Source organism: Osmerus eperlanus, chromosome 27 (genome assembly GCF_963692335.1).
Source record: "Osmerus eperlanus chromosome 27, fOsmEpe2.1, whole genome shotgun sequence".
Lineage (NCBI taxonomy): Eukaryota > Metazoa > Chordata > Actinopteri > Osmeriformes > Osmeridae > Osmerus > Osmerus eperlanus.
Genome location: NC_085044.1, coordinates 2,683,257 through 2,697,265, shown reverse-complemented (window position 1 = coordinate 2,697,265; position 14,009 = coordinate 2,683,257). Strand labels below are relative to the sequence as shown.

The following is a 14,009-nucleotide window of genomic DNA, read 5'->3' as shown; positions in this document are numbered from 1 at the left end:
TGCGCGCACGTACGAGAAATGGGGGAGTGACAACGTAACCAGGAACGCGCAAACCAGACTGGAATGAGCATGACGTTGGTTTCGCCTGAAGCGAACTCATTTGTAAACCAACATAATGTAGGTACAGATTTACAATTCCTAAACTTAATCACGTGTTCTGTCCCGTAAACGCACGTGTCCTATTATTTTAATGATTTAAGGCTACATGAAATAATAATTAAAAAAAATATATCACACGTTCTATTTGTCAAACATATTTGTTTCTTTAAAGAGGAACTCGCATAGCCTACATCCTTGTTTTGAAATTGAAGGTCAGAAAACACTTTTGATTGACAGTGAAGGACCTCCGTGTTAGTAACACTTACTGAGGTGGTTTCAGTAAGAAGCAGGTCAGGCATGTCCCAGTCTAGCATCTCAACATGTTTAACCCTTGTGTTATCTTCGGGTCATTCTGACCCATCAGTCATTGTGACCCACCGTCGTATTGCGACAACTTTACCGCATACCAAAACAAAGTGAATCATTTTCTTTTAACCGTTGGGCTGTCTCAGACCCCCCACATTGCGACGGTTAAAAGAAAATTATTTTTATTTGTTTTTGTATTGGGTAAAATTGGGTAAACACAACGATGGTTCGTTATGAACCTTTGGGTCATGTGACCCGAAGGCAGCACAAGGGTTAAAGGGACTCTGAAGGGGGAGAGTCCAGGCTGGCAGGGCAGTGAGGGGGCCATGGTATGGGTCTGGCTCAGGGAAGGTGTGACAGCCAGGTTAGGTGCAGATGTTCCGGGGTATTCATGAAGCAAAAATGGCTGAAGTTTCATTAGAATCAGATTCATCAGTCCAGTCCATCAGTTCAGAACCAGAATCAGATTCATCAGTACAGAATCAGAGTCAGATTCATCAGTCCAGTCCATCAGTACAGAATCAGAGTCAGATTCATCAGTCCAGTCCATCAGTACAGAATCAGAATCGAGCGGGAGGGGGGGGGGGGTGACCTAAGAACCAAGAAAGGTCAAAGCCCAACCCTGCCTCTTCGATCTCAAATCAAATTGTCCCTGTGGCCCTAATTTAAGGACTGTGATTGGCTTCCCAACAGAGCGTGCCCTGGTTCTCTTCACAGCCAGCAGTGTTCCTTAACCCACGTCCATGTGTGTTCACAGATGACACCGCATGACCGGTCGACACACCACTCCGGCACGCCGCGTTACCACGGAGACGGTCACTGGAGTGCTGTGTGTGCACACAGGGGTGGCTTGAGAGATCGCTCGGGGTTAAACATAGAGAGAAATTTGTTTTGGGCCATTTATGTCGTTAGCCTTCGCGGTGATTAAAGAACATCCATTCTTCTGTGTGTGAATCTGAAGACAGCTGTGTGGAGGGATGGAGAACGTTCCAGAAGTTCCACAAGCAAACACATGATCGTATTCTTTCTTTTTTTTCATGTTCCCAGCTGAGTGTGTACAGTTTGGTCTAAATAGACTGAAGAGGAGCGGACTGGTGTATTAAATTGAATTTTTAGGACTGCGTTTGTGTGTGGGTGTGTGTTACATTTACATTTAGTCATTTAGCAGACGCTCTTATCCAGAGCGACTTACAGTAAGTACAGGGACATTCCCCCCGAAGCAAGTAGGGTGAAGTGCCTTGCCCAAGGACACAACGTTATTTGGCACGGCCGGGAATCGAACTGGCAACCTTTAGATTACTAGCCCGACTCCCTCACCGCTCAGCCACCTGACTCCCTGTGTTCCCACACGCACACATGGGTTCTGTGTGTGTTCTGTGCGTGTTCGGTGCGTGTTCTGTGTGTGTTCTGTGCGTGTTCGGTGCGTGTTCGGTGCGTGTTCTGTGCGTGTTCGGTGCGTGTTCGGTGCGTGTTCGGTGCGTGTTCGGTGCGTGTTCTGTGCGTGTTCGGTGCGTGTTCGGTGCGTGTTCGGTGCGTGTTCGGTGCGTGTTCGGTGCGTGTTCGGTGCGTGTTCAGTGCGTGTTCAGTGTGTGTTCATGTCAGGTGAGTTGTATCCTTCTCCTTCATGCTTGAATTGAGAAGTGAGACGGAGAAGGAAAGTAGGTAATTTGAAACATATGTTTCTATAGGAGAATTGGCTGTGTCATTACACTGTTAGTTTGACCCTGTTCCCTTTACCATAGCTTTGTCACTTGCCTCCTCAGCTCTGTGGAGAAGCCCTTGGGGGAGTCTATGAGAGGGTGACAAGGGCCTGGTTTGGAACGGGTCCCTCGCCGACCGCCCTGTCAGCTAAGTTGCGTTGGAGTGCTTGTGGACCCACAGAGAAACAGCGAACCCACCAGAGGAGGCCTACGGGGTTGTTGAAAAAGCAAATAGTGAAATGTCATATTTGTGCCAAAACAAACACAGAGAGGAAGAAAAAATAAGAAAAAGTGTGGGTAGGGGTGAGATGTTGAATGTCTTTGAGTATTTTGACGGTTTTCAACAACAATCCTCTTTACAGCAGCCGGGACAAGACTACAATCATCTTTCAGTAGGTGGACTACTGGTCTCTCTGTTAAGAAGACTTAATGGAGCTCAGGTTCCATGAAGGAAACACCACCCAAGTGGGCGGAGTCAAACCACACAACAGAACCTGATCTTTGGGTTACATCACTGTCAGCCCCTCCTAACTACCATCCCATGTTCTGCCAAAGCCCAGCTGACCACACACACACTCCCACACACACCTAAACACACAATAAGAAACACACATACAACCCCAAACACACAAACACACATCTACATACACGCAAACACACCTCCACACACAAACACAAATACACACACACACACACACACACAGTACACAACATCAAGGTGTCTGCATTTGACAGGGAAGCCCTATCGTTTTACCTGTTGTTGTCTAGTTCCCTCACCCCTCCTGGGAAGCACGGTCTCCCTTGTGGAAGACGTTACAGAGACCAGAGGTCAGAGGTCAGAGCCACTCATCCTGCTCTTCATGTGTCTGTAGTAAACTGATGTATTTGAAGGGACTAGGATGTATTTGAAGGGACTAGGATGTATATTTGAAGGGACTAGAATGTATTTGAAGGGACTAGGATGTATTTGAAGGGACTAGAATGTATTTGAAGGGACTAGGATGTATTTGAAGGGACTAGGATGTTTTGTAATCTGTTTAGAAGAAGAGGAAGTGTTTGGTGTGACTTTGACTGGAGGTCTGGTTTAGGGTTTATTAATTGGTATTGAATAAATGTCTTAGTTGTGAGCGTGTCGAAAACCCCTCTACGTTCTGGCGAGGACATCCAGTCTCTGTTGCCTTCCAGGCGACCCACCATGTACAGACTCACAAACACTCGACAATAGTGCTTCACAAACACACACCAATTGACAGTCTATCTATATCTGCCTCTCCCTCTCTCTCTCTCTCTCTCTCTCTCTCTCTCTCTCTCTCTCTCTCTCTCTCTCTCTCTCTCTCTCTCTCTCTCTCTCTCTTTCTGCCTCTTTCTTGTTCTCTTTACCCCAACCTCCCAGTGGCCCCTGGTGATAAACACCGTGATATACTGACCAGCGGCACAATCCCATTCTTTGCCGCCGATGACATCAGTGACACGCTAAGCCCTCTGGCATTGTCCCCCCTCACTGGAGCTCTTTAGTCATGTAATCGCCAGAGAAATGCCCTCTGGTCACAGGGATAAAAGCACCAGTCAGCAACTGGTCAGCAAATCACAATTGAAAAGCTTTAATAGTGGAATTGCTCTGTAAGCAGTGGATTGTAGGGGCATTGTGGACCTGGAGTGGAAGAGAGGAGAGATGGAGGGGGGGGGGGGGTGGACATGGGGAGAAGAGGCTGTTTATGATGTGTAAATAGATCTCTATTCTCGATCCTAGAGAGAGGTGGGGAGTTACTGCTCATCCACACAAAAAAAACTTTTTTTTGTCATCCCTAAAAGGGACCTAGAACAGCCTCCAAGTCACCTGCCACTTCACTTATAAAGCGTTGCAGTGCACCTGTCCTCGTGACTGAGGTGTGACAGTAGTGGAGGGAGTCAGGTGGCTGAGCGGTTTAAGGATGCGGGCAAGTAATCAGAATGTTACCGGTTCGATTCCCGGCTGTGCAAAATGACGTGTCCCTGTACTTACTGTAAGTGCTCTGGATAAGAGTGTCTGCTAAATGACAAAAAAAAAAAAAATGAAATGAAAATGACAGTATGTGACAGTACATCATCTGAGAGATCAGGGATGTCAGGGATGTTCATCATGGCCAACTTATGCAAACTGTGGGTCTCTGAATGAGATGCTGGTCTGTTTATTGATGTGGCTGGATCTGCTCAGCGGTTGTTGTTGAAGCGTAAAGATAACTGCTTGAGTAGCAGGTTGTTTTTCAGGGCGGTTTGAGGGGGGGTTTCCCTGCTCTCTGGTTGTGTCTGTGTGGAGCGTGCGTCAGACGGCGGACGGACTGTGAACCTCACAGACTGGTGGGAGTGGTCAGGACAGGGGCAGAGAGAATACAAGGAAATATGAACTTTCTCTCCTCACCTCCCTCTCCATCTCTCTCTCTCGCCCCCTCGCTCTTCTTCTCTCTCTCTCTCTCTCTCTCTCTCTCTCTCTCTCTCTCTCTCTCTCTCTCTCTCTGTCTGTCTGTCTCTGTCTGTCTCTCTCTGTCTCTCTCTGACACTATGTACCACTATGCCACGGGCCTGTCATGCAGAGTGAATGAGAAGCATCTGGAACAATTACAATAGTTGTGTGAAAGAGCTGGCCATGTGTAGACAGAGAAAGAGAGAGAGAGGAGGGGAAAGAGGGAGGGGAGGGAGAGAGAGAGAGAGAGGAGAGAGAGAGGGAGAGAGAGAGAGAGAGAGAGAGAGAGAGAGAGAGAGAGAGAGAGAGAGAGAGAGAGAGAGAGGGAGAGAGAGAGAGAGAGAGAGAGAGAGAGGGAGAGAGAGAGGAGAGGGAGAGAGACAGAAAGATTTGTATAGGTGATGGACCACACACTGACACTTATTTTTAAGTCTTATCTCAACTCTTCCATGTGATGTGGGTTGATTTGTAAATCCCTTAAATACAAGAAGAGTATAAATATTAAACCTATTAGTTATTTCCTAATTACAGCTCAACAAGGACATATTCACTGCTTCATTGCTGTAACTGGAGACTCCTTAGGTGGTTGATCGTATGTTACTAAATATTAAATGATATTACTCAATGATCCTATTATATGCACTACGGGACATCGAAAATACTAACTCATTCTTTAAAAACAAACATTCAGTGGTGGACTGGAAACCTGGACTGGAGTTAGCGAAAGATCAGAAAAAAATATTCAAATGAAAAACTTCTAAACAAGCAGCTGATACTGTAACTGTCCCCTGTGTGTGTGTGTGTGTGTGTGTGTGGTCTGGTGTGGTCAGAGGGAAGCGAGTGTGTCTGCCTCTGTCTTTCTTCAGCTGATTGTGTGTGTGTGTGTGGGTGTGGGTGTGTGTGTGTGCGTGTGTGTGGTTCAGAGGGAGGCGAGTGTGTCTGCCTCTGTCTCTCTTCAGCTGAGTGTTGTGTGTGTGTTTGTGGGGGGGTGGGGGGGGGGTGGGGGTGAATATGTGATGTGGGAGGGTGTGGGCAAGGGTGTGGGAGTGTGTGTACATGCGTGTTCAATGTCTGTGTGTGTTTGCATGTAAGGGGTGTGTGGTATACGTGTGTGTGTGGGAGGGGTGCCTGTGACCCCCACACGCCCTCAGACGTGATATTGGCTCTGACGGGCTAGTTTGCCAACCCAGCTGGTGCTAGTGCTGCGGGGTCCTCTCCTTCCCATCTGTGTCCTCCCGTCCCTTTCCCACATCAGCACAACTGTTGAAGAAAATCCAATCCAACATTTCACTCATCGAATGAACGGACGACAGCGCCATCCCCCAGCGACCGAACGTGCCGAGTTGGAAAAATAGCGTAGAACTACAACATCCTAGATCACAAGTGATTCATTCAGAACTTGCTCTTCTGGTTTCCAGAAGAGAAGGATGAGCATGCAGAGTACTGCCTTCTGTACTTCCTGATTCAGCCCCCCCCCCCCCCCGGAGTTCTACTGCCCCCCTACCCCTAGGGGTGTTCTGCAGACCCCCTACTACACCCCCTACCCCCACCCCCTACCCCCCTAAGGTACTGGTTACCTAACATTCAGGTTTGTTTTATTTTCCCTCAGGGAAGAGAGTGAGAGAGTGTCGGTGAGAGGGGAGGAGGGGGTGTAGGGTTACTGTACTGTACTATCTGTACTATAACAGATAACTTTCACCCAGATCAGTTTGCCCACACTGAAAGATACACCTCACCACTCATCAGCCAGGAGAATTCAAACCTGTCTCAAACCAGTGTTCAGGACTCACTCTACCTAGACTCAGCACGGCGACCATTCTGACAGCCCAGTATTAATTTATGGGTTATTATGGGATGTTGGTGTAATCACACCTCCACAGGGCCAGGGGAGGGTTATCTGAATGGGGCGTGCCTTACATGAAGCATGCTGATAGTACTGCCCAGCCTCTGTCCTGGAGGACACACACACAGAGCCAAGCACAACCCACACACACACACACACACACACACACACACACACACACACACACACACACACACACACACACACACACACACACACACACACACACACACACAGAGAGAGAGAGAGAGAGCCAAGCACACACACACACACACACACACATAAACATATGTTTGAGCACATAACCATGAAAAACACCCTCATGTGGGCTACACACTTATGCACACACACACACACACACTTTGTTGATGCACAATTTGCGGCCTTCTCATTTGCGGTCACACGGTTGAATGCCTCTACAAACATTCTCTTCTACACAGCTGTCATCTCCTTTCAAACATGAACCAATTTCATGAGTTTGGGCTTGTCTACACAAGTCTTCTGTTGGTAGCTACCTAAGCACACCAGACAATCTAGACATAGCTGCGAGGTTGTTGTGGCAATAGCTTAAAAATTCCTTCCAGACCACGACCATGCCCGTACATATATTTCTTTTAATGAAAAACAACTGAAGTCAAATGTATGGATTAACTCCGTCAACCCATGAGAACGCGGATGACACGCGATAATGCGCTCCCATCTAGTGGTCAATTATGGTACTACATTCACTGGTGTGCCGGTGTGCGCGCGTCTGTCTTAAGACCCAACATTTTCCCAAGTTGAGATGGAAACCTTTCAGACAGTATTGCTTGTCAACAATAGGCTATTTGCTACAATGCCGACTAAATGCCAGTCAACGTCAAACGTAGCCAGTGGCCATTAGGAATCCGTCACTGGGGGCCCCTGGGTCGGGGCCAGGTCGTGCCAAGGCACTTATCCCCACCATGATTTGTATCCACTGGCCGCGGGAGCGCGCGTACACAGAGACGCGGAGTTTAATTGCTGCACTTCAAATTCACCTCTTAATGTGACATCACATGCAGTTTATGAACAATATTTGTTCTTTTAATTCTAGGCTACCTCCATCTGTCCATTCTCTGCGGATGTGGTCTGACAAGGATGCCCCGTCTTTGCTAACCCGTCCCTCCCTAACCTCTAACGTGATTTCTGTTTTAATTTAATTTAGTTTAATATGGCTTTTAAATTAACCGCTTTGTTCACCTGTCTACCATATGAGTTACAGAGGGGATACACATTATATCAGGCTGTTTTTGTACCTGATATAATGTGTACCCCCTCCCCTAACATGCAAAGGGTCTGTCCTGCCATCATGTGTGTTATTTTCTGTGTAGTTTTGGTCACAATGAACAACCTGAGATAATATGGAGATGTCTGCTCTTTTCAAGCAAAACGTCGCTTTAATGTAACAGACAAATAAACGTATTTATGTAGATAAATGAGTCCCTGGTTACTATGGAAAACCCTGTCAAGTCTTTCACGTCGCTATTTGTTCCATGTAAGAGGTGAATTCTAAGTTCAGCAGTTAAACTCCGCTTCTCTGAGTGCACGCGTGCTCCCGCTGCCAGGGGATACAAATCCTGGTGGGGATAAGTGCCTTGGCACGACACCTGCAGTCGACTACCTGGAGGAGGCCTGTCCAAATTGGAAAGCTCAGAGTACCTGTAAGGCTTGGTGACCGGCGCGGAGAAATGCGCGTCTGGTGTGAACAGCTTTTGCTCAGTCGTAGCCGATCGTGGCGCTGCGCGGCGCGTCCGGGCGCTTCGCTGCCAGTGTGTCCCAGGCGTTAAGGCGTGGATTCTGGGGTGGGAAGTAGGCTAAATACATGTCATATCCTGTTCAGTTTTTTGCTCTGTCAAAGTGCTTGAAGTTCGCTAGCCATCGTTCTTAATTGTCCAGCGTTGGAAATGGCATTGAAAGGCAAAGTAGCGTTGGTAACCGGCGCGGCGCAAGGGTTAGGACGAGGTTTTGCCGACATTCTTCTGAAAAATGGAGCAAAGGTACAGTATTCAATATTATTTTATCTTTCTAATAGAGTAAAAGTCCGTTATTTTGCGGAAGTTATAGCCTCTAAGAAGTGTGGCGGAGATTGTGAAAACACGTGAATTGTATAGGTTGCGCTTTTGGATGTAAACGAACAAGGCGGCAAGGCGTTGAAGGCAGAATTTGATGAGCTGTATGGAGCGGAACGAACTCTTTTTGTGACATGCAACGTTGAATCAGAGGAACAGTTGAAAGGTAAATACAGTATTTCCATAATTCACTAAACACAATCAGTAAACTTTAAAGGGATCGTGTAAGACTCCATACTCCAAACTCCACAACTTATCTTTGGCCTATATAGTTAATTGCAGCAATGTGTTTTATGACAGTTAACTAGTCATACAAATACACAGACACACATATGTGTGTCTGTCCACTCACTCACACACTCACTCACACACACAAACTCATATACACACACACACACACACACTCACACACACAAACTCACACACACACAGACTCGACTTGAAAACATTTAAGAACTTGTGGTTCACAACCATTACCCTGTGTCAGTTCCTTTATTGCGTTCCTCACAAGTACAGTGTTTGTGCAACTAATGCAACAATGTCCCAAGGGTGCCAGGCAGGGGCGTAGCCACGTGGTGGCCAGGGGGGGCCACGGCCACCATTGGTCAGAGAATTGGTCAAGTGCCACCCCAAATAAAAGACTGGCCAGAGCTGGCCCCCCCAGAAATAATGTCCTGGCTACGCCCCTGGTGCCAGGAAATACTCCGATGCAAAACTAGAGGCTTCACACTAGAGCTCTGTCTCGTGTCTGTGCATCGAGTGTTTGTTTTCTCTTTCATGGTCTCTCTTTGTTCACAGTTGCCTTTCAGAGAACCGTGAACACGCTGGGACGAGTTGATGTCGTTTGTAACAACGCCGGCATTATCAATGAGAGAGACTGGGAGAAAACGGTGGCGGTGAACCTGGTAGGATCTACGACGTCCTGTTGTCGTCTGTGTCGTCATCTGTGTGGATGTTTTGACTGAGCCCGAGATCCTTCGTCAACCTTTTTTTTGAAAGGAATAAGAAAGGTCTTATGCTGTACCTATGTGCAGCACTTCTCTATGTCAGGTGGCTGAGCGGTTAGGGAATCGGGCTAATAGTCAGAAGGTTGTTGGTTCGATTCTCGGCTGTGCAAAATGACGTTGTGTCCTTGGGCAAGGCACTTCACCCTACTTGCCTCGGGGAGAATGTCCCTGTACTTACTGTAAGTGGCTCTGGATAAGAGCGTCTGCTAAATGTAAATGTCATATCGGGTGGAAGCATCTGCCAAATGAATGAACTGTAAACATTTTAATATCAGGTCTGGTCAACTTCCCCATTATCAGCTTGCTCGTCCAATAATACACCTGGGGTCATTAGCATAACTGGCTAGCCGGGACCAATAAGATTTCACTACCAGGTTATGGTCTAATGGATCAAAATGTAATAGTGTGTGTGCTGCCCCAGTGCGGCGTGGTGCGGGGGACCTACCTGGCGTTGGAACACATGAAGAAGACCTCAGGAGGACATGGGGGAGTTATAGTCAACGTGGCGTCGATGGCAGGTGATGCAGCTACATAAATCACCAGTCCAATGTTTTGCATGAGCTATTCTGTTTTGCATGAGCTATACTGTGTTGCTTATTGAAGTGTGTGTGTGTGTGCGTGTGCGCGTGTGTGTGTGTGTGTGGACACGTGTGTATGTGTGTGTGTGTGTGTGTGTGTGGACATGTGTGTATGTGTGTGTGTGTGTGTGTGTGGACATGTGTGTATGTGTGTGTGTGTGTGTGTGTGTGTGTATGTGTGTGTGTGTGTGTGTGTGTGGACAGGTCTGGGACCTATGGTTTCTGCTCCCATCTACACAGCCACCAAGCATGGGGTGGTTGGCTTCAGTAGAGCCATAGCGGTGAGTCTCCTGTGAGTGTGTGTGAGGATGTACGGTGCCTAAAGAGTCTCTGTCCCTCTGTCTCTCTCACTGTCTCTCACGTGTGTGTTTGCGAATGTGTGTGTGTACTTGTGTGTATGTGTGTGTGTGTGTACATGTGTGTGTGTGTGTGTGTGTACATGTGTGTGTGTGTGTACATGTGTGTGTGTGTGTACATGTGTGTGTACATGTGTGTGTGTGTACATGTGTGTATGTGTGTGTGTACATGTGTGTGTATGTGTGTGTGTGTGTACATGTGTGTATGTGTGTGTGTACATGTGTGTGTGCGCCAGGGGGCCTCGGAGGCGTCCGGCTACGGTGTCCGGATCAACGTCCTGTGCCCGGGGTTCACCCAGACGGATATCCTGACCTCCCTCGACTCTGTGGAACGTTCTGGACAGTTCTCTCACCTCCGCAAGGCCACCAAAACACTGCTGCAGCAGCATGGTGTTCTGGAGTAAGTTCCCTACACACATCACACAACTACACGCAACAACACAACACACAACGTCACCTCAGTAGAAGTACACAACACTGTAGAAGTACACTCCAAGGTCGATGAGTGTCTCTTGAATGGAGCTGTGCGCTAGTCTCTGATTGGTTGAGGAGACAAGAGTTTCTGTGTGGTATGGACAGGATGTGCTGAGACTTGTTTTGGCCGAGTTTGTAGCAAACTGTTAACACACAGTACTCTCCTCCCCTCTCCTCTCCTCTCTCCTCTCTCCTCTCTCCTCTCTCCTCTCTCCTCTCTCCTCTCTCCTCCCTCTCCCCTCCCCTCCTCTCTCCTCTCTCCTCTCTACTCCCTCCTCCCTCTCCCCTCTCCCCTCCCTCCTCCCTCTCCTCCCTCCTCCCTCTCCTCTCTCCTCCCTCTCCTCTCTCCGCTCTCCTCTCTCCTCTCTCCTCTCTCCTCTCTCCTCTCTCCCCTCCCCTCCCCTCCCCTCCCCTCCCCTCTCCTCTCCTCTCCTCTCTCCTCTCCTCTCTCCTCTCTCCTCTCTCCTCCCCTCCTCCCTCCTCCCTCTCCTCCCTCCTCCCCTCCTCCCTCCTCCCTCTCCTCTCTCCTCCCTCCTCCCTCTCCTCTCTCCTCTCTCCTCCCTCCCTCCCTCCTCCCTCTCCTCTCCCCTCCCTCCTCCCTCTCCTCTCTCCTCCTCTTCTCCCAGGGTGTCAGATGTAGCTAAGAGCTTCCTGGAGCTGGCGACTGACGACAGCAAGAATGGGGCGGTTCTCCTGGTTCAGACCAGTGGGGCCTCCTATGTCACCTTCCCCATTGCCAACCCCCCCAGTGCCCCCTGAACCCCCCCCAGTGCCCCCTAACCCCCCCCCCCCCCAGTGCCCCCTGAACTCCCCAAACCCATAGAGAGGACCACAAACAAATTCGCCGCAAACTGCTTTTTGTCTTATCAGTGATGACCTGTTTCTAAAGGATCTGAAGGCTGACTGAAGCAGTCGGAAAAAAAGCTAATATTATGTAATATAACATGGGAATTTATATGCTTTTAAGTATTGAATTTATAGTTAGAAAAAGGTGTACAAAAGAAACGGTAAAACCCAAGGTGTAACAACCTTTGAAATCAGTGTCTGTGTGCATGTTTTAATCCTGCGGCTGTTTTTGCCTTAGAACAGAGATGACAGTTCATCAAAGCCTGAAAAGGTGACAGATGAATACTTGACTTTCATCAGGTTAGAGAAACTGATATTAGGTTAGAGGTTTCAGCTATGAGGATTTGAGGGAGGACAAACACACACCTTGTTTGTTTATGATTTAAACATTAACTTTTCATTAACATTAACCAACGTGGTTGGCAGTTGAGACCTTGTTAGACTAGAATGTGCTGCTGTCTGCAAGAACTTGTATTAAAATACATGAATAAGTCTTGGTCTGTTTCAAATTGAACCAAGTTCAAGTCAGGTAGGGTCTGCACTGTGTTCAACTAATAAATACAAAAAAAAGTATGATTTCCCCATCAAAATAGGTGTTGTACATTAGATTATCTTTCTACTCTGCTGGTCGGGTGAATTCGATAGTCCATGGCGCAAGAAGCAGATCGTAGTGTGGGCAAAGTTCACTTCACAGTGCCAACGAATTTTGTCCTCATCCGCTTCACGCGCTGCTGTTTCCAACACGCTCCATCAGACGGCGCTGTTGAACACACGGATGATTTGGAGACACTTCAAAAAAGCGCAGCCCGTCAGGTGCTTGCAACGTTCAACAAACGATTAACATAAACATGAGTTTTTTTTGGGGGGGGGGTTCTGTGTGTTTTTCAAGGAGTCAAACACGTTTGATGTTGTGATGTCTATGTGACCTGGCTAGCTGCTTGTTTTGGTGGTTTCTGAAACTGAGAGGATGTTGACCACTTCTCTATTCTCCTACAGACAAGTGTCCAGAGTCTACAGAGGAAGGACACAGTTATTCGGCCTAATGCGCACACACACTTACACACACACAGGTGTGCACACACACACACACACAAACACACCCACACACAGTAATGTCCCCACACTGACCTCTGAATAGCCAGTCTACCCAGCTCCTCTATGCCATCAATGCTTCATCTAATCAAATCTAATCACATTTTATTGCTTCATCTAATCAAATCTAATCATATTTTATATGTACGTAAATCCAATGAGGCAGTCAGACCAGAGAGGAAAGAAGATCTGAGTGGATGTTTGTGAGTCAGCTATGTTCTAGTTCTGTTGCCATCTCGGCTGCCAGGTGCCCTTACGTTGGCACAGTCTCCATGGCGATGAGTCAGAGGCAAACCCCAACACGAGGGACCAATCACAGCCCAGCTTACGCGGCGGCGTGCAACCAATGGAGTGGAGGGTTCCCCGGTGGAGGCCTGTGAGGTCAACGGCTTGGCGTCACACCTGACGAAAATCCCGGTCGGATCGATTCTCGGGTTTGATTGGCTCCGTTTTCAACAACATCTTTTCTCGTCGGCGAGCGATCGCTCGGTGAGGGATCGCTCTCCCCGCCCTGGGTCCTGGTCTTCACTGTAAATTGCTCTGCGGGTCGTTTTTAATGGGATTATAATGACAGTTATGGTTTACTAGAATTGATGTTTGTGACTTTTACGAGGTGTGAGTGGAGGGGCGGGCCTAGGCCAGGCCATAAAGCCAGGAGGAATGTTAATTGGTGGAGGCTGCCGAAGCCAGCTTTGTTCTGGCCCTCTCACTGGGCTTCTGTTGCGCCCGTTAAAGAGCCAGGGGACTGATTTAAAATCTGTGACTTTACCCCCACCTCACCTCCCCCCTCGCCCCTCACCTCCCCCCTCACCCTTCCCGTTCCTTCCTCCTCTCTTCCTCCTCTCTCTTCTCGTCCACCTACTTTCTCCTCCTCTCTTTCCCCTTTGTCCCCCACCTCCTTTTCCTCCCCCCCACCGCCTCCTCCTCTCCTCCCCCCCTCCTCCTCTCCCCCTCAGCTAGGTGCTCCTGAAGAAAGGACTTCTTTGCTGCGTTCATTTCCTCCGGGCTGGTCGGCAGGTGAGGGCCTCTCTAACAGCAGTTACAGGTTTTAATCAGGGATGGGGGGAGGGGGGTGTCAGTGTGTGTGTCTGTGTGTGTGAGGGAGAGAGAGAGTGTTCGCTGACCACGTCATCAGAACATCTGTGACTGCCATGTGGACTAGAAGGTGTTGGAGAGTG

At 48.3% G+C, this 14,009-nt stretch overlaps 1 protein-coding gene across 1 annotated transcript; it reads left to right on the top strand.

The window, feature by feature from the left end:
• Positions 1 to 8,192: 8,192 nt before the first annotated feature.
• Positions 8,193 to 11,864, top strand: zgc:56585 (uncharacterized protein LOC393297 homolog). Its single transcript, XM_062453470.1, has 7 exons — positions 8,193 to 8,406; positions 8,521 to 8,644; positions 9,277 to 9,383; positions 9,907 to 10,003; positions 10,268 to 10,344; positions 10,656 to 10,819; positions 11,520 to 11,864. The coding sequence occupies exons 1-7, from the start codon at positions 8,314 to 8,316 to the stop codon at positions 11,650 to 11,652; spliced, it is 795 nt and encodes a 264-aa protein (XP_062309454.1). The 5' UTR covers positions 8,193 to 8,313; the 3' UTR covers positions 11,653 to 11,864.
• Positions 11,865 to 14,009: the final 2,145 nt, after the last annotated feature.